General features: G+C 42.9%; 1 protein-coding gene across 1 annotated transcript in view; it reads left to right on the top strand.

Annotated features, from left to right (window-relative positions):
* TMTC1 (transmembrane O-mannosyltransferase targeting cadherins 1) overlaps positions 1-26,328 on the top strand; it is a 144,239-nt gene that overhangs the window by 103,544 nt on the left and 14,367 nt on the right. The window contains exons 12-14 of the mRNA XM_051784660.1: positions 1,746-1,859; positions 17,752-17,895; positions 24,773-24,881. Of these exons, the coding sequence (XP_051640620.1) occupies positions 1,746-1,859; positions 17,752-17,895; positions 24,773-24,881 (367 nt within the window). The remainder of the gene's footprint in view (positions 1-1,745; positions 1,860-17,751; positions 17,896-24,772; positions 24,882-26,328) is intronic.

Genomic DNA, 26,328 nt, shown 5'->3' on the forward strand with positions numbered 1-26,328 from the left:
AAGAATTAATATTCCAGTAATGCCCAGAGGTTGTAAGCTTGTAGTTAATAGCTCCCAAGGCCAGTGAAAATTAACACAGCCATAGCAGTCACACATTACTTGCTGCTGGTGCAGTATATCTTTGTGAAAACTAATATAGAAAATCATTCTCTTAAGAATAGCATCAATTAACTGATTTAATTCAGCGATTAGTCACAAAATGTCTTATTCCTGTAGTGCTCCCAGTAAGTAATTTGGAAATACCTGACGATTAGGAAGCCAAATGCAAGGTGTATTTTTAATTTCAGCAGGCAAACCGGGGCTGTGATGGGTGGAACTCCATAAGGCTGCTGTGGGCAAAACTTTGGAAGCTCTCACAAGTGGGCCTTAGCGATGCTTGATACCACTGGCTGCTGATAACCAAAGGGATTTGCCACTGCAATTCCTCAGCACCTTTTACAATGAAATCCCTGACAAAGGGTTTCTGCAGCTCTGGGTGCGTTCTTTCCATGGGAGAGGGTGTGCACCCTGCTGTAGGGGCTGTGTGTGACCCTGTCTCATTATGATTAACTTCCATGCTCACCGAAGTTAAACAGGCGAGACAGACAAGGCAAAGCAACAAGACTTGGGAATTTTCTAATCCTTGCTTTTCCTACCTGAAGTAGCAGGGTTAGAGATGCTGAGTGTTGAAAAGCGAGCAGCTGGCAGGAATCTGCTTGTGAGCAAGAAACACCTCTTTGTCTGCTTTTACATGAACAAATTTATCCGTCCTTATTTCCTGTTACCTCAGAGAGCCCCCATTTATGTGCTGGAAAGGATTTCCCCATTAAACAGAGGACTGACTTCTCTGGATTCTTGCAGGGGAAATGTTTCCATGGTGTACATGCTCCTGTGATTTCTTTCTCTCTTTAACCTTGAAACAGCATTTCCTCTAGCTGTGCAAGGTGTACCTTGCTTTCTGTGCTCTCAATTAAGTAAATAAGCATATGCTTGCTCTTCTTCTTTTGTCTTTGTGCTCTCATTATTAATTCCAAATGTTGAGTTCAGTCTACATGTGTCAGGGGAGATGAAGGGGAGGGATGGGGTGACTGTGCAGCCAGATATCCTTGGTCATATATTATAATGCCAGAGTGTTAGGACTTGCCCCGTAGGGGTGAGAGTCCCATTAGCCCTCACCTCCCAGCCATACTCTGCTCAGTGCTAAGTGGTGCATAAGTGCTGGCTGGCTATTGGACTATGCCATACCTCCCCTCTAGTGGCTGATGCATATGGAAAAGATACCTTCTTTTTGGTATCTGCAGCTGGCATGTTTAAATCAAGATTTTTGTAAGGGGCTTCATGACACTCAAGTTTTAACAGGGACCCTGTTATTAGAAGGTACTACATGCTTTCCCTCTAAATATTAGCTTTTTTGGGGGGGAGGGAGATTGTCTTTCAGTTGAATAATTCAGATTTTAAAATACAACAGCGTCTGGCCACGGGGAGTGTTGCAGTGTTGGTGCTAGAGGTGCCTGTGGTGACAGCAGCCAGGAGAAGTTGAATTGCTGCCACGTGTTTATGTCTGCCTGGGGCACTCGCTGTACCAGCGCGGGGGACAAGCTTGGGTTATAACATGAGTTGTGTTGACAAAAGTGCACAGAAGGTGACAAGGTGCTCAAATTATGAGCAAGGTTTTCAGGGAAAGGGACCATGAGAAGAAGGTGGGCCTAGGGGAAGGTGGGGTAACGTGGCTGCTAACGCTGTGCTGCTTCTGTTCCTCTCCGCAGCTCAGGAGTGAAGACCCTGCCCCACAATGCCAAGGTGCACTACAACTATGCCAATTTTCTGAAGGACCAGGGCCGTAACATCGAGGCGATCTACCACTACAAAACTGCTCTCAAGTAAGTCCCCTGGGGACCTGCTGGGGCTCTGTGTGTGCAGTGCAGCCTGCTGTTAACCCATCCTGTTCCTGACAGACATGGGGCAAATTGCCTGCTCCTCAGCCCTGGCTCTGGGGAGCAGCTTGGCTTTCAGAGCCTGGGAAAGTTCTCTGACTCGGTGTTTGTGTGTAATTAAATGAGGTAACCTGGCTTCCCTCCAGCTCCACGTGTGTGTATGTATGTGTGTGTATGTGTGTGTGCGTGCACTTCAATATATGAGATAGAAATGTTACCATAGCTACACATTGAGCAATGAGGTGTCATTTACGCAACTGAAGGTATGCTGGTAAGCAGGAGGTAGTTGTCCTAAATACATTTTCAGGTTCCTGGGCCATTTATCTTTGTAAATTGTTAATGGTGCATGCCTGGAAAATGTCAGTGCGGTAGCCATCTGAAGTGCAGTAACAATAATAGTGCTCAGTACTTGTATTGAGGCTTCTGTCCACAGAGCTTTGCATGAACACTAAACTAATTGATCCTGAAAATGCTCCTGTGCAGTCATAGGGCAAATATCATTGCTGTGGTTCTGTACACAGGGAAGCTGAAGCAGGAGGATGAATTACCTTGCCTAGAGATGAATGGTAAATCAAGGACCCGGGCTGGGCTTGTAATATGGGACATATCCTGTGGTATCTCTGAAGGACCCTTCCTTCACTCACAGATGGGGTCATTCCCTGCCAGCAGCTTCCCTCTCCTTGCCATCCCTGCCAGTGCTGTTGGTGTAGCTCAGCTGGGGCATCAGCTGCTCTCTGCTTCCCAGGCACCACTCACTGCACCGAACAGGTCACCTCAGTTCCCCAAACCTCTCTACTTTGCTCCTTGGGGCCTGAGAGAAGGGACAGCCCCTCTGGGGAATGAGTGCAGGGAAAACGGTGCAGGGAATGGGGTGGTAGCAAATGAAATAGTGTGCAGATAATGTTTTCAGGAATAGAAGCATATTTGGGAAGGACAGACAAAGTGAAGAGTAGCTCTAATGGACAGCAAGGGCAAAGCTCAGCTCCAATAGGGCATGTCAGGAGGTGCAAGAAAGGTTCTTTCCTGACATGTGGTGTGACAGAAAACTCTAGAAATTACATGTATGTTTTGTCTTTTGGCCAGATGACAGGGTTATGATAAAGGCTTTCTGAGGGCTCCTAAGCCACCCAGGTTAAGCTGGGAGGACTGGAGTTAATTGTCACTGATGAGAGCCTGAACCTGGGTGAGGGTGATTTTTAGCTTTTTTGAGCAGCATCCTGTTCTGTGTTACCATGCTGGGCATTTAGGAAGCCATTTAGAAAAAACTCCTATTTTTTTAATGTTTCCAGGAATGGAAAATCCAGCACAACCATCAATAAACTGTACTGAAGGTTAATTACCTTGGCTGTTGAAAATGTCCTCCTTTATTTTTAGACTGATTTGTGTAACACCAGCTTCCAGTCATTGAATTTGTTTACACCTTTCAATGCCGCACTGAATATCCCATTGCTAAAAGTCTGTTTTCCATAGAATGATCCCTTAACATCTCTTAACCTGCTGCTGGTGTTTTCAGTGTTATGTGAGCTTCTGCAGTCCTCCAGTCCATCTTCTAGCTAGTATCTCACCTTTCTCCAAGACACCAGAAAAGCCCATTTCAAGTTAAAAAGAAAGAGGGACTAACAAAAATTATCCAAGCCCTGCAATGAATGTGCTAGTACACAGAGTAATGTAACTGCTCCTGCCAACATTGCCTCTGCTTGTGTAAATGGGATTTGCTGACAAAAGATTTTGCCCTTCTCTAACTCAGCAGCACCCATTTATTATAATTATAATGCTGTTTTCTACTCTGCAGTATTTCAATTATGAACGAGTCTGGTTGAGAACTGATTGCAAACATTTTCTCAACTGTATTACATAGCACAGTTTGTGTTGATGGTATTGTTTATAGAGCATCTGAAGCCTGGGCAGGGCTTGGAGCCACACAGACCCAGCCGTGCTCAGTGTCTCAGTGGCACCAGTGCTAGTGCTTCACTTGCTTCAGTAATTTCAGGATTAGTTGGCACTTAGGAAAAGCAAAGCTCTGCCTCCACCTGGCACATTTGCTTTCTGACCCAATAGTGCAGACCAGGAGTTGAGAGCCTCCTGCTGGCTCCATCACTGGGAAGCTGCACTGCTTGTTCCTATCACCTTGTATCTCTGCACTTACACTTTCCTTATTCTGACCCCTTCTTCCTCCCACCTCTGTCACAGGGAAGTTATTTGGAGCCTGTGTAATAAGAAATAGAACAGTGTAAGTAAAAAGTGTAGCAAGTTCTCCTGTTGAGAATTACATGAATGCCTGTTGTGTGTGGGCCTTGCAGCCTCCACTGGGTTCCTACATATTATGGCTGTGTCGAAGTGCTGGAGAAGGTGCTGAGTGTGGGACAGGCAGCATGTTGATGGATATAGTGGAAGACCTTAGACAGGTATCACAGAAAACAGATGTCACGTCCAAGCTGTTTATCCATCCTCACAGACACCAGCTCTTCAATTGCTACTCTGATTGTAGACCAATTTCTACATTTAGAGAGAAGGAAGTAGTATCTGTAATACCCTGATCAGATTTTGATGATTTAGGGTATTTTGGCTTGACCTGGGAAGCTGAATTACCATGCTGTAAATTTCCTCATCAGGGAGTAGGCAGACCAGCAGCTGAGGTATTTGCACAACAGGCTTCCATGATTTCCCCCAGGTACCCCTCACTGAGTGTCTGCTCTCCAAGTGAGTCCAGGTGGTTACATACTTCCCAGGTTACAGTTAACCCAAGCTACTCAAGAGGCTTCACAATCCGGTGGCGGCACCATCAGAAGTACAGAAGATAAAAATATTATATCTGCCTAGTGCTCAGTGAGCAGATCAAAAGGGAATTAATAAGGAAATGGAGTCGATAAGGACATGGGCTGTTGCTGCCCGGAAGCTCCTGGGAGGTAGGAAAGGGGGAGCGGTATTGCCTCATACCGGCTCCATCTGAGGCATGTGGGGGATGCCTCATCCACTGTTCCAACTTGCTTCTAAAGCTTGTGCCAAACGACAGGCCAGGTCTGCTTGATCTCTGGTGAATGAGTTAATTGTTTGCTAAACAAAAGTGATCTTGTCAGTGGGCACCCCGCTGCTTGAACCGAATGCAATTACCATTCCACCAACATAAGGATGCGCTTCCACGCATTCCTGCTCTGCCAGAAGTGCTGATTGCCATGTGGCTGTTCAGCAGAGCAACCCATTGCTCCTGTGAAATTGTAGCTATATCTGTTGGAAAAGATGTTGAAGCGGGCACAGGCTACCTAATGAAATAATAAGAATTGATACTAAATCCTGGGAAAGTTGATCCCCAGTGCTTTAATTGCTTGCTCCCATTCCTGCTTTCAAAGGCAGGTGGGATCCTCTGCTGGCATATGTTGATGTAACTCTGTTAGCTTCAGGACAGATAAGTGGTGGAGAAGAAGCATGTGTTTTCTCTCATAGTGAAACTGCAGGGCAGGTTTCCAAGGCAAACATGGCAATCAATCCCAACAACCACTCATTGATGCCATTGCAGGTGGCCCATCAGAAAACTCATTCCTCACCCCAGCCCAGGGGCCAGTGACACAACACCCTGACCTAGCCAGACTTAGGTAATTAGTGCAATCTAGTTATGCTGTCCAAGAGTGGAGGAAACGAAAACTGAAATGAAATGCAAAAATGGAGAATGACATTTGATTTGGAGATGGCAAGAATGAAAAGAAAAAAATTCCGCGTATGTAGAAAGAGCTCCTCCTATATATGTAGTTCCTAAAAGAGAGCCCTTCAGAGATGCAAGATGAGTTATCCATAAAACAGACCTGATGAACAGCTGGCATTCTGCAATTGGAGAGTGGGTTATAAACCTTTCAGCTTACCTGCAGTAAACCAAGAAAAACACAGTGCTGGATTAGACTGCTTCACTGGTTTGCCAGACATAAGGTAGTGACCCCAGGAGATACTTGCTGTTTCTTTTCCTGCAGAAAGTAAAGGCCAGAAATACTCTGTCTGAGGCGTGTGTTGACCATGGCTGCTCTGAAAGCTGACCTTAACATTCTTGCTGCTGCTTCTGCTGCAGGTTTGAGGCTGCTGTTAGGAATTTCGGAGAACCTCTGCTCCTGGAGATCAAACAGTGATGATCTTATCTGAAATAAAACTTGTCTTGCCACTCTCCCATTTATGAGTGGGAATATGAGGTCGTGCAACCTCATGCAAACAGGAAGAACAACTCTGATGTGCTAATGAAGACGTTTTTGCCACTGTTGATAGTAAGCAAGCTTTTGTCCTGCTTCTCCCCAGCCTTGACATTACTGTTGAGACTGTTTTCTCTCTCCTCAGGAACGCACATGGGCTGACATGCAGAGAGAGAAAAACAGCAGAGCCTTAAAACCTGTGTGATAAACATTCATTATCAATCAAATCAATCTCCTTTTAACAATGGAGAGGGAAAAAATAATTCACCTTCCCTCCTACGATTGCACTTCAACATTTTAATTCCCAGAGCAGTTCTGTCTTACCATCCTTCTCCGTGTTTGTTGCCAGGGTTGTGCTTCCCCTGGATGGCAGATCAATGTGAGCAACAGCAGGTGGGGCTGATGGAGGTTGCTGAGTTTCTTGCAGGAGTTGGATGAATAACCATGCTAATAATAGTTCTGTGCTATCCAAGCTACGTTTCTGTGTCTGGAAAAAGGTCAACACCTAAAAATTCATGTTTGCTCTTCTGGACATTCAGGTTTGCCCTTAATTAAAACGTGACTGTAGAGTATTGTGTTTAGTTTAATAGTGGGGGAGAAAGAGCTATCTTTGTGTGAAGGCAGATACAAAATGGTTGAATCATAACTGAATTATTTCTTCATAACTGATTTTTTTCTTGATGAAAGTCACAGAAATGAAGTGGTATTGGGCAACTAAAAAAGAAAAAGTACCGGAAAGAAAGATACACAGACAGTAAAGCTGGAGGCAGGAGAGAGGGAGAGAGACACACAAACTGGCCCTGAAAGCTTTAGGTGCATTGGGGTAACCCAGGGCTGCTCTCTGGGGTGCTGCTCTTTCCCAAGGGAGGCACAGGCAAGTGTGTGTGAACTGACCCTTAACATCAGTACAGAGTCCTGCAGGAGGTGTCCACCACATGTGTAATACTGTGATATAAATATGTACATAAATGCACTGGTGTGTGTACCTGAGAGTCCACACACTTCTGCAGTGTGCCTGGGTGTGTGTACACATCCACCACCAAGTTCATAGCCACAAGCTCCTTTTAGGCTTCCCCTGCCAAACAGTGCTGGCCAAACAGAGCAGGAAGGGGACCAGCATGCTGTGCAGAAACCTTAGTTCTCTCTTGTGGTGTCTGCCAGGGAAGGGAGCCTTTGGATAGCAAGTAGGAACCTTTGGACTGGCTTTCTTTGCAGGTCAGGGAGCTGTCCTGCTACTCAGCCTTGAGAGAGGGGAGAGAGTGAGCAAAGAGGCAGAGGAACCTATAGGAAAATACTTGGTGCCGCAACATGTGTGGTCTGGCTCTTGCAGAGCTTGCAAATAATGTATCTTAGAGCATTGCTCAGAGCAATAAGCATCATGAAATTAAGGTTAAGTATCTTTGGTACTCAAACACAGGCTAGATGGAGGAGAAGGAAGGAGAAAACAGTGTGAGTAGCTTATCTGTATCCCTCACTGAGGGAGTAAAATTGGTTCATAGCATCACTGGAATGGGTAGAAAAGGAACAAACGAGGCTGCTCTTTCTCCTCACTCCACTTTAGAAATAAAGCCCTGATGCTGTAAGGGCGACTCAGGTTTCTTCCTAAGCTTTCCCACATACCTTCCTGCTGGGTTTTTATATATCTTAAATCAACAGTATCTGAGATTGTTTAAATTCAGTTAAATTGCACTCTCCATGCAGTAAAAAAAACTATGTTCTTACAGCCCTTTATGTGTGTGTGTCTGTGTGTGTGCCTTGAAAATGCCTCTCAGCATGGACTGCAGGTGGCCTTGGATACCATCTGTGATTTATTTCTGGGAAGAATTAAAATACCAGCACCATTTGTTAGCCTGTTTTTACAGTGAGTAAAAAAATGTGCAGCGCTGCTTTACTGTGACTGCCAGGGCTGCGTTTGCTCCTGAAACCGTGAGTGCCCTTCTGACACTTAATGTTACTTAGGTCAGGCCCTTGGAGCAGGCCCTCTGGTTAGGCATTTGATGAAACATCTTCATGGAGACCTCACGTAATACCCTGTGTTAGTGGATGTTACAGGCTTGAGACAGATCACGTCCAAGCGGTCGGAAGCATCTTTGTGCGGTGTTCTTCTGAATCGTGCTTTGACAGTAGGCTTAAGGGGTAATTGGTGCTCTTGTGTAGGTGTATGGTGGCTGTCCTGAAGCTGGACAGAATTGTTGAATAATTTAATGGTAATTGATGGCTGAAAAGGCTGCCTGATAATTTGAATCAGAGGCTTAATGGCCTTTACAACGTATTGCGTGGGGCGATGGCCAAATTACTTCAGCCGGTGTAATTTGTTATTGAACCTGTTTTCTATAAAAGTGCTAATCCCTGACTGTTTTGGGGTGTGCTCCGCCTCTGCTAAGTTTTTCTGCTTTTTAGTGATCAAATAACAATCAGTCCAGACACAGGCTTTTATTTACTCAAAAACTGAACTGGTGTAAGTACAACCATGAGCCCTGATGCAGAGGCAGTACGTGTGCAGTGTAACTGCATTGACAGCGATGGAAGATGGATGTGCCTGCTGAGATGGACACATGTTTATAACTCAGCCCTGGACACCTGGGCTCTATAGCCTTCCTTGGCCACTGCATTATGGCCCTGCCTACTTACATATTGGGAACTGATACAAAAAATCTGGGGAATGGAGAATGCTTCCCTAATGAAAAGCTGTTTTCTTATTAGGACAAGGCATCTATTTTTATTTTTTATGTGGGCTATACAGAGCTGTATTTTGCACATGTTCAAGTCTTACCTTCCACTTTTGGCTAATGATAACTTCAAATCCAAGGATTAGTTACTCATTCCCACAGCCATTCCTTTTTTCTTAGCCTGATTTCCTTGTCTTTATTAAAACTTAGCTCGAAAAATGACCAGATAGCACTGATTACTGTTATGCTACATCATGAGAGATGATTTCTCTGGTCCTTATGAAGGCTTAGCTGAAAAGTTGGTTCCCAACGCATGACTGTCAAGGATAACCTTGAGACTTCCTGTGAAGGCTTCACAGAAGTGGTTGAGGCACTCTGCTTATCCCCAGACTTTCTAATGGCCCCTTTGAGGAATTTGGGCAGTGCTGGAATGGGACTGTTCTGATTTACGCCGAATTCTGAGGCAACTCCCAGACATCTCGGAGACAGCCGTGATCACGGGTGGCAGAATGGGGCTGTACAACTTCCTCTGGCGCCTGTGAGCCTCAGGAGATGGCAGGTGTGATTTCACCCCCACCTGCTTAGGTGGGAGCATGTTGTTATTTTATCCTCTTGTGTAATGTTTGATTGAAGAACTCACAAGATGGTCTCTTGTTTGCTATGGGATCCCTCAAGAACCTGTGAGCTCTGTGGAGGCGCCTGCACTGTTCACACTGTCTGTAAGTCAGGCGTGTTGTGAATTATTAGTCCTTTGTTGGACTTGAGTGGTTTCTGGGATTTTCAGGACTTATGTGGATCCTGCATAAATTCTTTGCAAGAAGAATTTTCTCTCTGCATAAATGCAAGAGAGTAGCAAACAACCCAGTTTGATAACCTCATGTTGCCTTGACACTGCAGGTAACATGTGAGTTTAGCATGAAAGGTTTTATTTATTTATATTCAAGTGTGACATTGTTTGACTTAAAATCCTCTTTTTCTCCTCAACTCTATCTCTTAGGCTTCTATCCCTGCCCAAGTTTGAAAATTTAATGAAAATTCATAAATTTGTAGTATTGTTTAAGGTACTACATGTTGGTTATTTAAATTGCATGCTTCTGAATATTGTTGTGGGCTGTTTTTTTTTTTTCTCTTAATGGACATCAAGCTCAAAGAATTCACAAGGCTTTTGTCAATTTACAAATTAAACCTATTCAGCTTCTCTGTTTTTTATTTGAATTTCTGTCCTGGAGAGGTTTCCTTTGATATCAGGGTACCACATGGCTGTCATTCCCTGTACTCTGTCCTTCAGCCTTGGAGGCTCACCATGGTGGAAGGGTTTGCAGGGCACCTGTGGGCTGCTGTTCCTGCCAGCTGGGCTGCTGGGCAGGAGGAGAAGCCATACAGCCAGGACCTTTCTTCCTTCCACTGATATCTGGCTGCGATTCAGCACTTGCTATTTATACCAAATTGCCCTCTGGAGATCCCAGGTTAGATCAAGATCCTGCTGTGCCAGCCACTGACTCTAGCTGGAGATTGTCATCGCTACAGAGCGCTTGGGCTGTGAGGAGAGGCAATTGTACAGGGCAGGGAGGTTTTGTTGTTGTCACTTGGGTGACAGGATATGGAGCTCCTGAGAGACAGAGTTGTCCTAGGCCACAGGGAAAACGTGGCAGAGATGAGCACTGTTTCTCAGTATCCACATTGCAGGTACTCAGTGCCATAATGTGGGTGACTTCTGTCTGCAGGAAGGTAGGAGACATTTGAGATGGGCTGGGATACCCAAAGCATCGGTGTGGGACCCCCTCACACACACCCTTTGGCAGCAGCAGGGGAAAGATACCCTGTGTGGGTGTCTCTGAAAGACTTGTAGACACTGTTTGATCAGGCATGCTGACTTCTTGAACAGGACCTCCATCGGGGCCTGAGTTGGCCCATGTAACAGCTATGAGGACCCTAATAGGGCACACAGAGCTCCTCAAGGATGCTCTGACAGCCTCCAGCACCAGACTGGGATGTGATCACTCCCTGTCTTATTCCTAGCCTTGTGTCAGGCCCTGAGCTGGATCACCTCACAGCTGAGTGTGTGGAAATGGGTGTGATGTAATGCCCTACTCCGGGCTGTGCTGTGTGCAGCCAGGAGTCTGACTGCTTTGTCACGCTTCCACTGAAGAAGATTATGCCTGAGGCTTTCAAAGGAACCTAAAAGCATTAGATCTCTCACTTGCCTGACTTTCAACAGGATTTCCAGGTGCCTTTTTTTTTTAAATACAAAAAATCCCAGCCTGCCACAAACCATCTGCCAAGCTGAAGGGTGTTACCTTTTAGGAAATATTGATGCAACTGCTGAAACTCGTCAAGAGAAAACCAGATGCTGCTTGATATTGCAGGATCACCTCTCCCTCTATAAAAGGAATTCAAAGGTTGCAAATTGAAGATCTTTTTGAGAAAGGCAGAGGATCTGCCTCCATGACCTACACATGTCCACATCGTGTAGAGCAGCTCTTGGAACAAGGTGCCACAGTATCACGAGGCCATGACCCAAGTTGTTGCTGGTGCAGGATTGCATCCCTGGTGGGGATCCGACTGGTCTTGGAATTACATCAAATCAAGTTTTAATTCAACCTGACATAGAGCTTTATTGAGAATTATATAAATACATGAAAATGAGTGTGATGTAATATTGAAATTGGAAAATTGGCTTGAAATAGTATACTGGAGTAAATATAAAATGGGCAGTATTAGAACTTGGCACAGATAGAAACATTATTCATGTAACATTCTTACTTTTGTTGGCAAAACTATGCCAATAATTACAGTATGTGTTGGAATGGGGCAAAACGTGCCTTAAAAACAAGTTGCCATGCTGCCAGCAAGTAATTGGGTTTGGGTAATTAAGGCCTGACTCCATGTGCTTAATCTGGCTGAAGCCAGCCTTGTGGATGCTGAATGTTGCAGTAGGGATGCGTGGGCACAGAGAGAGGCAAAGAGTGTGTATCAGGGAGGTGTCCTGGATACCTGGACTGGTGAGAGGAGGTCTGTCCCAGGGCTCTTCAGCCTGTCCTCTCCTCTTGACACCGGGAGGTAACACAACCTGTTTTGTCAGGGCAGTGCAGAGGGGTAATCTATCAGAGCTGCTTCAAAGGTGGAGCAGTCCCTGCAAGTGCTAAGTTTAAATGCATTATTTAATCAAAAGGTACATTTAAAAAAACGGGCACATTGGATGTCCCCAGCTAAATCAGTTGTTGATTTTAATTTCTAGGAGTCCCTTTGAATATTATGCAAGATAATGCGGGCAGGTTTTTTCTTTCTGCTGCTGCTGCCGTGGCGTGGCCGTGAGGTTAATGATGGCTGTTGTTGCTTACAATTTTTATAATGGCTTTAAGAACTCATATTTGAAGTCACTGGGAATGTGTTTTCGACAAGTTTATCATCAGCACTTGGAGGGTGGTGAGGGGCTGGGCACTGGGCTGAGGTATGAGGGAGAGCCACCCTCATGCATGACATCTTGGGGCCATCCCAGCTCTGGGAAGCTGGGCTGGTTTCAGTAACCTCTCTTATCATGCAGTGGCTGCAGGGGGCTGCCTAGACCCCTGAAAAACGTTATTACAGCCTTTTGCGTGCTGTCTGTGGTAGTTTCCCAGACTAATTGCATGTTAGTCTGGCCCCATCCCCTGCTGCTCACTGCCCACACAGCGATGACTGGGCAGGAACCACGGAGCGCTCTTAAGAGCAAGTGGGGAGTTGTCAGGCTAATGCCTTTCTCCCCCTGAATACCTCTGGCACCAGACCAGGGGCCTTTTAAAGGCAGGACCGCAAGCAGAGCTTGCCAGTTGTTTAAGTGGTCTCTCTTGATCTGAATTAAAAGAATTAAAATTCTTGGTGGGTTATACGTTGCAGTCATGACAACAAATTCCCTCCCTTTCTCTTCTTTCTGGAATTGGCTTGTGGTTCAGATATGGTGCTAAACAAAGTCCCTCACATTTTTTTTTAAAAAAACTAATGGTTCAGGTAGTAGAGGCATTACATTAAAAAGCAGAATAAATGGTCATCCGAATTTTGGTGACTGTATATGTTTTATACCTGTTATCTTCTTGTGAAACTGGAAATCTCTTGACTGTGCAAGTCTCAGTCTTTTGTTCAGTGGTATTAGAGGCAATTTTGGTAGCCTAAAAGAAGAGGAGATAATTACTAACAGGAGTTTTTGTGCAGTGCATACCTGTAATAGTTAAAGGGAAAGCTGCTGAAATTTATTCTGACAATTGCAGATACAGCACTGGAGGAGTCATTTGAATTATTCATTCTGCAACAAGGAAACATCCCACTTGTCTTCTCTTTAGAAATGAAATCTCAGCCTGATTTAAAATATACTTTTATGGGTTGCTTTCCTTTAATTTAAAGTAATTTTGCCATTTCAAGACTTCTATTATAATTATCCTTGAATGTAGATTTTTAAAGAAAATTATTCTGATTTCTAAAAAAAAGGATAAACTGATTTTTTTACATGAACTGCTACTTGTAGAGTAAGTTTAATGAAATTCAGCTTGCTTTCATAAATAATGCAGTACTTGCATTTGATTAGGTGAAGCCTAGAGGAATTTCTGCCTAATCAGATGCATAGCAAAAAGGATATTGCCTGCAGACTGTTACCATTATCAATGGTGGTGGTGAGGAAAATACAGCTCCATGTGTGTCCAGATAGAAGGCTTTGTTTCTCAAGAGAAGTGCAAGACAAGCTGTATATGTTCTAACAGCTGACTCCTTGCACCTCAGATTGTCCTGACAGTTTGTAAAACAAAGTCTGGATTCTGACTGTATCATTATTATGGTATGAAGGAACTCCAGGTTAAATGGAGACCTCCGTGTCCTGGCAATGTGTTTCTAACCCTTTTAAGAAATAAATACGTGTGGGGAAGAGACAATGTTTGCATTAGAGAGCTCACAATCAAAATAATCAAAGTACGTATCAGGAATCATTGAGAGCAATTCCAAAAGCCTCGAAAATCAGCACAAACCTCCTGATAACTTAAAAATAAGAAAAGTGCATATGCCTCCATCCCTTACAGCAACAGACCACAAACAGCAAAAAGCAAACAGGTTTGCAAATGGTGTATCTGCAAGTTTTCAGAAACATTTTGCTAGTTCTTGAGTAAATGTTGCTTTAATTAGTAACTCGTGGTCAAACTTTATGCTTTTCTTTAAATCCAGCCACAAGACTTTGTTCTGCTCTGATTTTATTCCCAGGGAGCTGTTATTGACAGCAGTGGGTGTGCCTGAACAGAGGGTAGTTTGAATGGGGCCATTAGTCCTTTATTCAACATCCTTATTAAGAAATAAAATAATAGTCTGGTCCCCATTCTCTAGCCCTGAGGCCAACTGGCATAAACTGACCTGGAAGTATTCAGTGTTTATGTCCTCTGAGAGACAGTGGGCAAGTCCAGGATGGCTTTTGGGTCCCAACCCTGATGTGGGCTTAGGGCTGGACAGCTCCTGGGACAGAACTATGTGAGGGTGGTGTGAAACTGCTAGGGATCATTTCAACAGTATAAACTGAAAGAGGGCAGGTTTAGATTAGATATTAGGAAGAAATTCTTTACTGTGCAGGTGGTGAGGCACTGGAACAGGTTGCTCATAGAAGCTGTGGATGCCCCATTCCTGGAAGCATTCAAGGTCAGGTTGGATGGGGCTTTGAACAACCTGGTCTAATGGAAGGTGTCCCTACCCATAGTGGATAGGGGTTGGAACAGATGGTCTTTAAGGTCCTCCCTTATGTCCCAAACCATTCTGTGATTCAATGATTTTGTAATAGCGTGGATGGTCATGGGCTCAGACTCTGACTCTGGCTACTTTACCAGAGGTGATGCTCTCTTAGGACCTGGTTATACTTTCATCTGAACTCAGTTGAGTGGCAGCTTGCTCTACCACTATAATAAAGTAATATTCCCAATAAAATATTTGGACAGGAAAAAAAAGAACTGAACCCTAATGGCAAACCCCAACACCACTGCCTTACCTTGCTGTGTTCAGATTTTTCTCTTAATGTTTGTTCAGATGTGTAAAATTGCAAATGTCTGAAGTTCTTCAGGCCAGATAATAATCAGATTTAAGCTGACAATTTGTGCTAGCTGAGGTTCTGGGTTTTCAGCTGTATTTCTTGGAAAGGGCAATGAGATGTAATGAATAAATGTAAAACACAAGAAATAAAGCCCAGGATACATGGGAAAGGTGTTTGCGTCCTGTGATTTGCTGGTGAGAGGTTTTAGCACTGAACTCAGAAGTGTATTTATGGAGCTGCTGGTCAGGACTGTGCAATTTAAAGGTGAAATCAGTTCTCTTTTTTAATCTTGAGTTTTCATTCTGCTCCAAATTGGTGCAAGCAAATCTCCTGAGCCTAAAATGCCATGGGAGCACTAAAGGCCAAGAACAGAATTAATTTCTGAAAGTTTGAGAGCAAAACCATCGGGTTTAGGGCTGTAAAATGTTAAATCTGTTTCTGACTTTCCCAAGGATTGTCAGAAATACTTTTACCCACTCATAAGTCAAGTAACTTCATGTCAGATATTAGAGCTGTTTTATGTGTTAGTACTGACAGTAGTAGTGCACAGCTTTTATCATAGCCAACTGTTAAAAAAGCCTCAAAAATGTAACTCCCAGACCTTTTTCTGGGTCCAAAATGATGTTAAAAAATCCACAGAAAAGTAGGAAACAAAACTGAGCCCTTGGCCACTTGCTGTAAGACATTCTTTGCTCAAGATTCTGGTCAAGGTGTCACACAGAGCTACCTCCCAGTTGCTAAAGTGCAAGCAAGCTTGATCCTTTCCTTTCCTCCCCTGCTGTTGCTATGGAAAGCATTTTTCCCAGCCTGCTTCAGCTGGGGAGACTTAGCCTTGATGACCAGTGGATTTTAGGGCCAAGGTTAAGACTCAACACTACACCTTCATCACTGTCTTGTCTTTTGCTGCTGCTTCTCCAAGTGGAGGAAGCCTCACACCCCAAAATGCATCAGACCCACTGGGTAGCTCCAGTGCTGGAAAGTGATGCTATTTCTGTGTCAACTGCAGTCTCGCCACAGATTTCCTACTCTTTGCTACTCTGTGACAAGATCAGTCAGGGATTTCTTTAATAGTCACTCGAGCAGCAAATGCAGGTAGTGTGGGTGAATGGGGACACTGGGCAATGCACTCAAAGGCTTGCACCAGGAGAACTGGTTATTTCTGAGACGGGATGCTCATCTGTATGGGAAGGATGTTGACAGTCTGCAGTCATTAGTTACTATGAGTAGTGCTCATCTGTATGGGAAGGATGTTGACAGTCTGCAGTCATTAGTTACTATGAGTAGTGATCACTATGTTTGTCTTTCGTTACTGTAACAGGCCAAGTTATAAAAAACAGATGTGGCTGCATCCCTGAAGGATCTCTCCTCAAATATGTGGCTTTGCAGTCCTTGTCTGCTAGGCTTGGTGCTGTGTGGAAAAAGAACTTTGTGCTCTTTTCTTACTTAATTGTAGGAAGCATCCTGGGTTTGTTACTGGTGCATGTCCATTTCTCCCCCAGTTCCCTCGAATGTTCCCAGCTTCACCCCCAAATAAGACCTTGCCAAAATCACTTATGTGCTGTGCAGTGAAAATGTGACTGATACAAATGTTGCAGCAGTGTAAAAAATGCTAAATTATTCATGGTACTTAAGCACGGAAAATCCCAGGGCTGACCTGACATAATGAAAAACTCCAGGCAAAAAAAAATCCCTCACCGTGGAAAGTCTGGGATTGAAAACAGTTGCAAACTTTAGAGTCAGGCTATATTATGGAGTCTTAATCCCATCTTCCTTTAAATGCCCCTCCTCATGCTGTACCTTGTGCTATCATAGCTGACTACTTTTAATGTCATTATCCACATCACTTTCCCATGAACAGGGACCAAAGGCAAGAAACGTCAGATAACTTGTCCTCATCCAAAATAGAAAGTCTGCAGTGGCAGCAGGATTTGTGACTGGGGATCTTCTTGAACTCAAGACTTGACCACCTTAACCTGCTTCCTCCCTATCACAAATGAAATGAACATCTGGAGGTGTTCTGTGGTGTTTCACACCAGAGCATCAGACCTCTCCCGGCTTCCCAGGGATCTTTGTGGGCTATCGTCAGAAAATTATTTCTTTATTATAATGAGCCTTAGTTTTCACCTATCTATCATACAAAGGGTCCAGAATACTTAAATCTTGCCCTGGATCACTTTCACCCCTGGAGTTTTCTGATGAAAGGCCAATATTAATGTAGGAGCACAACTGTGAGAATTCAGGCTGCTGAATGGACCATGATGTGCTGCTTAATTCATGGAGCATTTTAACAGAGACGCATTGGGCCCAATATGTAATTTTCAACTGAAACAGGCAGATGTAAAGATCAACAGGTCAAATAAAAGGAGAACTGTACTGAACCAAATGCTACAGGAAGCTTAGAAAATTCATACTGTTAAGCAGTCTTTTTCCAGATTCCTTTACCATTTTGCTTGGTCCTGAAAGCATTGTTCAAGAACTGATTTCAGGTTTCCTTTTGCACTTTATTATCACTTTTATTGTGGAAAAATGATTTTAAAAACCCCAGCAAATCAATTTAAACAGAGTTGTGTTGGCTTCTGTATATGTCATAACATATTTCCATTGGAAACATTTTTTGACAAAGCATTCTTGCTTGTTTGAAAAACATTTTGAATGAAAGCATTCAGGCTGCTTTAGTGACTTTGCCTTTTACTTAGAGGGTAAAATAAGCTTTCAAAGCTGCTCAGTGCTCCCTTTTGCCCTGGAGATATATAGGAACTGTAGGAGAAGATCTGATTTGCAATCTCTTTGGGAGTTGAAAAGGTTGCTCAGGATCCCATCCGACCTGCAGCAAATGAAGGGAAAACAGGGTTTTCTAGCAGACATCCTTCCCTTTACTGAGTGCCAAACAGCAGTGGTGGCAGCATTAGTGAACTTGTTTTATTTGTCTATTAATGAGCGTCTGTAACTTGATATTTCATTTTTCCTAGACTGTACCCTCGTCACGCAAGTGCTCTCAACAACTTGGGGACGTTGACCAAAGATGTGGTGGAGGCAAAGGACTACTACAAACGGGCCCTTCAGTTAAACCCTCAGCACAATCGAGCTCTCTTCAATCTTGGCAACCTACTCAAGTAAGTTGACTGCAGAACTGGCACCAAGAAAATTCACATTCCCTTTACACACATCACCAAAGTAGTTTTTGCTGCCAACTCATGAAGGAATGGTGGTATTTCTTATTGATGTCCAGGAGTGCCAGCACATAGGTGAGGCTTAGTCTGGATATCCTTATGCTATCTGCCACATCCCTTCAGGTGCTGTTCACGAGCGTCTTTCAATTGTAGGGAATTCAGTTTTTCCAAATCAGGCATCAAAAATGAGTTGCCTAAACCCAAATAGTCACCTGAGATTCCCATCTTTGTCGAGATGTGTAAGCCTTTCCAGTGGAGGAAGTTATATTGTTCAAAGACAGGCATCAGATGCAGAGATAATAAATAACACAGATCCAACAAATCCCTCTCTGCAAGTTCCCACTTCTCCTCATTAGCTACATGGAAGGTTGTTTAGGCATAAGCGCTGAACACTGAGATGCTCAGAGCAGCAGAAAGTTCATTCTATTGCACAGCATGTCTGGATTTGAGGGGGAAGCTGGTTTGTATCCCTGCACGATTACTCTGCTGAGCAAGAAAACAAGTTAATCAGATCAGTATTTCGCTTGTCGTTATTTAGAGTGTCAGCCATTAGCAAGGAGAATAGCAAACAACCATAATCATGCAAATTCATTTGACTAACCATATCTAAAGACTGAACTTAGATCAGTACAAGAAGCCAGTGTGATAAAATCTGCTAAGGGTTCAATGAAAAAAAGTAAAATATCTCTATTTAGCAGCAGCAAAAACGTCCTTGTTTTTGTGAGGGTGTAGTATTATTTGCTGACAGAACAGCAGAAACTACAGCTGTAAAAATACATTTTTGCTGATATAAACTGCCCTTATTTTGCTGATAGTAGATCTCCAGTAGATCTTTTAGAGCAGACTGGGCTTTGTGCTGGTTAAACCATGACAGGCTTTAGTGTTGGACTGGTTTTAAAGTGGTACTGTGTTATTAAAACTTACTTGATCTTTCTGGTTCTAAAATGTTGCTTTGACTGTGAGTTTTTATTAAGGATATTAAGTGGGTTGCTGAAGTTCTACCTGGTGTGTTCAATAGTGGAGAAATTATCAGAATAATATTACAAGTAAACAATCTTAAATAGAAAATAGGAAAGTGTTTTACTGGAAATAGAAGGAGGAAAATAGTAGAGTCTTATGACAAGAGAAATGAAAGGTCTTTGTATTATTCATCAGATTTGGTTGATTGAAATTAATCTTAGGTGGCAATGGTGTTTAAAAATACATGTTTTCCTTTTAATCCATCATGTTTGCCTTAGTTATTATTCTCTGTTATGTTTTTCTAATATAAAATATTAATACAAAAGAATGTATGACAGAAGAAGCACCAGGACATCCCATGTCAGTTATACTTAAATCTGGACTGCCAGTGGGCTCTTATGACCCAGCAGATGGGTAAAAACTGGATTTTTTGCACTGGAAAAGCACAAAGGAGGCATGTGGGAAAAATCTCTTAGAACTGCTGTTTGTCTTCTGTGCAATATGTCATGTGTTTTTCCCAATGTGATAGTTAAGATATTTTGTGTCCTGTTGGATTGTATGTGCTCTGCATCCTTCTGTGGTGCCATATTTTGCAGTATGTTAAATGTGTGTGATGCTTGTGCTAAACTTGTCCAAAGAATGTGTTAAGGTTCCACCTGCCCTATTCCCACATCCATTTGCTCCCATTTTCTAAACTTTCTTTAGGCTTCCAGTGTCCAGTGCATCTGGACAACGCAATGGAATTAATTATTGTGGAAACTGGGTGCCCTCATCTCCCTATTCAGCTTTAAAAATCCTGCAGAAAATAGGTAGAGTTCACGGTGGAGGGATTAGCACATACATAAAGCAGATACTGTGTGGGCAGATCCCACGTGATTGTCTCCCCTAAAATGCTAGCCCAAATCTCTTTGCCAGCACCTTTCCTAGACCATCCATCAGCTTGGTAGAGAGCATCAGCCATGCTGGAGCATGAAGTGACTTGTGAGATGACCAGACAGGTATGAGGCAGAGATTTCAAGTTCCTCCTTCCTACAACTTTGTCTTTATCCATGTTTTCTACCTTGGTCTCCAAATTATCCTTTCATATATATATGTATATATATATATATGGCAAGCAGCATTCTGCAGACACTAAATGCTAGTATAATCTAGGTAATAAATGAAATAAAATGAAAATCTGCAGAATATTACAGACAGATATTACTTTCTGGCTGTGTTATGAGACATTATGAAGAGTGTTTTGATTTTTAAACATGTGTCAGAGAGAAGATAAATAATCAAACCATAAAAGCATTTTCTACCCTCTTTGCAGAGGCTTCAGTCCATGGTACAGCTCAGGAAGAGCCAGAGCTTCAACACTTAAGGCATGTCCAGTAACAGCACTGCTTGTGCTGGGGCATGTAATGAAACTTCTGGCATGGGGAATTCCCACTTGAATTCTGCTGAGATTCTTATACCCACTCCTGCTCATAAGGTGGAAATCTGATGGCAGATATCAGATTTCATCTCCTCTGGAGTACTGAGAAAGGTGAACTCCAGGATTTTTGAAGGATGGGTATGTTATTTCCGTGTGGGAATCTGCCTTTCATTGTTCCATGTAAATAAGCCATTTAAGTATCCATTGCTTGTGCTTTAAACTTAAGGCAAAAACTGTTTTGATGACAATGGGGTGGAATTTTTAAGTTCTTTTCTGTGGAAGTCCTAGATGATAAAGGATGTTTCCATTTTCTGTTTGCACATAATGAAGACAGCTATGTGCCAGAAGATGAATGTTCTCAGGAAGCATTGCAGGGTAGTGGCTGAATAAGCCTCTAGTTTTGTTTATATATCCTAAAATAAAGTTGCATGTCATCATTTTCTTGCCTTATATAAATATTAGAGAGTAGATAATTCAACAGTGCCAACAGATTTCTTACTTAAAATAGACCCAAAAGATGGCCTATCTAAAAGTCAGAAATCTCTTTGCTTGCATGGTCTGTGATCAATGACATAGAGCAGCCTGATGCTTTCTTGTGTTTTGAATATTTAACTCCCCTATATAAATTCAGTTTTGTTGGGATACAGATAAATATCATTCAAAATACCTCACAAACTTATAGCCTGTGGATTACTCTGTAAAGGGACAAGAAATAAAATATCATGAACATTTGAAGTAAATATTTATCTCAGCTTTCTGTTGCAGGAAGAATGGACAAGAACTTATTGGCAGTAGTGTATCAATCCATTACCTAAAGCACTGCAATATTCAGTACACTATTTCTTATGAATAAAGGCCTCAGAACTCTTACGTGCTTTGAGAGCGTTATGGCTTCATTTTCAAGGGGAAAGTGAAATGCCTAGAAACAATCTCCACTGAATCTTGAGTTTACCCAAAGGACTGATTCTGTTCTGAATGTAGAGTAACACACAACTTGTCCTGAGTGTTTGCTGTTGTGATCTAGTCCAAGTTTAGCAAACCCATCTATTCTGAGAAAGGAGGACTGTGTGCCCTCTCTGATACAGGCTTCTGGATGTGTGTGAATGTGCTGACACAGATCTGTGTAACTGTCTGAAGATGCTGAAAAACATCAGACAGATATTACGTGTATTGAGATTTAAGGTATTTTAGCTAGTGAATGTTCCCTGCTTTCATTCAGAGAAGCAAACCAAGTGATAATGTTCAGTGATACTGCATCTGGCTTTCTGGATGGTCTCTGGTTAGCATAGTCTGTGTGGCATGAAGTACTGTACTTTTTTGTTTACATACACATTGTAACCTGTTGTTAAAAAAACCCACAAACTCTGGCAGTGAAATTCACAATAGATTAAAAAATAACTTATATTGGAACAGCTCTTTGAAGATCATTTGGAGATCAAGCCAGCTGCTCAGAGCAAGTCTGATTGGATCAGGTTGCTCAGGGCTGCGTCCAGCTGAATCTTGAACACTTCCAAGGACAGAGATGCCACAATCCCTCCATGTAACCTGTTCTACTGTTTGACCACCGCTGGGGTGAAAAATATTTTTCCTTCTCTCTAATCAGAATGTCCCATGTTCCTACTCGTGTCTTTTGCCTCTTGTCCTGTCACTGTGTACCTCTGAGAAGAGTTTGTCTCTGGCTTTTCTGTGTTGTTTGACCAGGGAGTAGCCAGCAACACTGAAGTCACCCTGACCCTTCTCTTCTCTTCTTTGGGCTGCACAGACATGGCTTACCTGTCCTCAGCACAATGGATACTCTAGCTCTGACCTTCTTTACTGGCCCTCTGATTTGCTTTCTCCAGTAACTCCATGCCTTTCTTGCAGCTCTGGACAGATGTTGCTTCAGATGTCGTCCCACAAGTATCATGTAAAGTGGAAGAATCACTTCCCTGGACCCACTCCTGACTTTCTTTGCCATACAGAGTATGTTGCTGGCCCATAGTCAACTTGTTTTCCAACAGGACCCCATGGGCAGGGATACCTTCCACTAGACCAGGTTGCTCAGGATCCCATCCAACATGGCCTTGAACATTTCCAGGGATGGGGCATCCTCAGCTTCTCTGGGAAACCTAATCCAGTGCCTCACCACCCTCACAGTAAGGAATGTCTTTCTAACATCCAATCTAAACCTACTCTCAGTTTAAAGCCATTCCCCTTGTCCTGTCACTACATTCCGTCGTAAAAATTTGTCAGAACAGTTGTGGAACCTTTGTTGAGTTCTGTCTTTCTGGTTTTAATACAGTCTAACTAACTGCACAAAAAATCCCAAATTTTGAAAGTTGCAAAGTCCTCTAGAGCAGCTAACTCTTGTTCTCCAGTGCTAATAGCCCTGCGTGTCGTCAGACTTTGGCAGGATGGTTCAACCTGGTGCTTCTCCAACTGTGGGACACTTGCAAAAATATGGAAGAGATGGTCCTAATGGAAAGAGCTGTTCCTTGCTCTCAGCTTGATCATGCTCATTGTAGAGGGGAGGCTGGGAGCTTGAGTAGAAGAGATCTCGTTTATAAGGTGCAAATTTTGCTCTTGGAGAGTGCCTTTTATAAGGCAAGGTAATTGAGGTAAAAATTGGATTAAGTGATCACAGTTGAATTTGTTCTTCTCTCTGTCATAATGAAGGGATACATTTCTTAGGTACTCCTACTCCAGATCCCCAGTTTATGATAAATTAGTGTATTGGACTGTTCTCCAATGCTTTGTGCTCTCCCAAATTGCAGGAGATTTATATAAGCGATGGCCTTGATCCTGCAAAGTGTTGGCCTTGATCCAGGAAAGCACTTCAACTAGTAATTAATTTTCAACTTGCATACATAAAAGTTAAGTGCATGTTTAAGTGCTTGGCCAGAGCACTTGGTATTTTGCAGGCCTTAAGCCCTCTGAGAAACTACTAGATCTGCTTTTTTTAATGTAATTCAGTCTGTCACATAAAAAGATGCCATAATCTTTCCCTCTTTACCCCCACTTTAGGGAGACAAACATTGTTCTTGGATCAAATGGAGAAAAAAAAGAGGCCATTTGGAAAAAAAAGAGTAATTAAGAGGGCTGCCCCGTGTTCAGAGTGCATGCTTGTGGTTAATGGGAACTTCTACTGCTGCTGAGTGGATCACTTAATCCTTTTATTTCTGTAGCTGGCATTTCCTAAGTTTCTTTGCCAAACATCAATACCTTTATAAAACAGGCATCTGTTTTTGATTTATAAAAATGTGTCATGAAACTCCAGCCAAAGGATCCAAAAGTTTTATAAATTGACAAGCTAGCTAGTCTTTAATTAGTGTAGGAGAAAAGTGGTTCTTTATTTGTTTTTGCTTGATTCGTATAATTTATGGAACACCACTGGAAGAAGAAAAAGACTAGCACAACTGGTTTTACTTAGCTTAATTCACAAGCAAAATATTCTTCCAGTTACACAACTAGAAAGAGAAAATATCTGCAAAGCCACATATGTTATCAGCTGAAATTTGCACCTTATAAACAAGATCTGGTTACTTGACCATGTCCCTCAGATGAAATCTAAGGCCAAAGCAGCAAGGTGTTCACGTATTTTCTGTTTCCCCTGAGCCCTCTGTTTCTTTTTGTAAGCCCTGCTATTCATATTCTTTGTAGACCCTGCACAAGGAAAATGTTGTTTCAGTCCAGCTAAACATCCTTAGATGTTTGTTCAGGAAACCTTCTCATTTATCAAAGGAGAGAAATACAGAGTCATACCGAAGAAGTTGTAGCTCAAATAAATAAACATCCCAAGATTTTTGTTAGGGAAACTATTTCCATTTTCCATGGCAATAAAAGCAGAGCAGTGCTGGGAAAAAAACAGGCTCATCAGTGTCTCTCAACTATCTCTGCTCAAAATCCTTAGGATCTGAAGAGCAGACTCCTCTAGCCTAATGATTGACTTGCTAAGGAATTATTTAGAGATCCCGGGCAGATTTAACATGGAGATATTTTAATTTCAAAGTTTTAATTTAACAAAGTCATAAATGGATCTATAACAGTACTTATTGTCTAGGAACATGCAGAGACTCTGCAGGGGTTTTTTAAAGGAAGTGAAGTGTTGTGGTGTCTCCAATCTACTGATGTGAGAGCAGAGTTTTTGAGAGCAAATGTCCTGTTTCCAGGTCATAGTACCTCCATCCTCTTGGCACCCTCCCTTCAGATGCTTATATACATTGATTCATTAAAGCCCATATCCTCCCAGCTCTTGAGAATAGCACACGGAAACAGCAATGAGCTGAGGACATGCTGGGTGTGCACACTGAGGAGAGGAGACACGAGTGAATCATTCAGTCTTTGCTGAAAAGGTCAAGCTGGGGACTTCCATGTCTCTTTAAAGTAGTTATTCAGTGGGATAACCTAAACGTGTGCTTACAGGAATATTCATTTCTGGTTTTTTCCTCCTTCTCTGTCCTGCAGGTCCCAAGGGAAGAAGGAGGAAGCTGTAATCTTACTGCGGGACTCCATTAAATATGGCCCCGAGTTTGCAGATGCTTACTCAAGCCTGGCCTCACTGCTGGCTGAACAGGTAACAGGCATCACTCAAGCTCTCATGCCTTCTGTGCATGTCTATGCACTGCTGCCACAGCCACAGCACCTCCTGCACATCCCAGTGGAGCACCCTTGCCTTGCACACATGTGGTGGCAGGAGTGGGTCCATGGCTCTCTGCAGAGAGCTCCCAGGCTGCTTCACAGATGGCTTTTTCAGGATGGGAGGCAACTCATTCACAGTGAGTAATTACACCCACACGGTGTGGCTCTGAATTAAATCACTGCTGAAGTTGTGAGTAAATCCCCTCTCTGCAGCTCCTGGTGTCTATGGGCAAAGTCCATTGCACCTTGGATGTTGTGACAGCAGGATAAGGAAGCACTTCCCCCTCAGACACACACACCTCCATAGATAACCTTGAGATTGCATAATAAATCACTTGAAAGCTGGGAAATGTCAGAAACCAGTTGGCCTCTGCAGCCCAAATTCTGCCCCTTGCATGCACCCATTGGGGTACAGCCCTTAATTACCATGGTAGGTGACCACACGTAGGGAGTGGGAAGGCTCACTGGCTTTACATTGCTCTTAATGAGCAATTTTATTTAACCCCATTGTTCATGTACCTCCAGGCCTTATTTACTGTGCATGGCCCAGACTGAGCTCTGGAGGCAGGATTACTCATTTCCTTTCAGGCTTGTTCTCCACACTCATTACTCGGGCTCTCCCTACTCTCTGTGGTTAGGTAATTTATTTCTTCAACATCCCTGTGAGGTGAAATATTGTCCCCATAGAGGAAAAGAGAAGTTGAGGCACAAAATCCTTGAGTTCAGAAGAAGCCAGGAAGCATGGGTGCCCATGTTGAGACCACCAAGCCCTGCAGCAGCAGATGAGGGATGCTGTGCTTTGGGCGTTGTGCCCATGGACTGTGGCCACAACCAGTGGGCAACAAGGGCAGATGACAAGGTCCCCCTAACTCACAGCTCCAGCACACCTCTGCAGAACCTTTTGGAAACTGATTTTTTTCTCCTTCAATTTTCAGATCTAACTGTTCCACAGCATGGTGTGCTAAAGCTTTCTTAAAAGGTTGCCAAATATAAATACAGACAAAGCAAAACAGTATCATCTTTTGCTGTTTTCCATTGATCTGGTTAGTGAAATCTTCTCTCTGTAAGGGAAGTGTATAAATTTCAGTGGAGGTCTTGTTCTGGTTTAGCCTTCTTTAATGATGTGGACTCTGCAAAACTCACCTATGATATATGTGGATTACTGAAAGATATTTTGTTTTATTTTCCCTTTTAAGTGAATTCCAAATATTATCAGTATTACCTGCATGGATCTAGAAATATAATCTATGAACTGAAAGACGAGCCTTTTTGAATGGGAACCATGTTTTGAATAAGCCTATCAATGAAGAGTCTCCTGCAAGTATAGGAAACGAGTCCTCTGCAGTAATACCTGGTTTTAATATTAATTGAAATTATTAATT

This window comes from Manacus candei, unplaced genomic scaffold (assembly GCF_025592945.1).
Source record: "Manacus candei isolate 608988 ecotype Guabito, Panama unplaced genomic scaffold, ASM2559294v1 h1tg000018l, whole genome shotgun sequence".
Lineage (NCBI taxonomy): Eukaryota > Metazoa > Chordata > Aves > Passeriformes > Pipridae > Manacus > Manacus candei.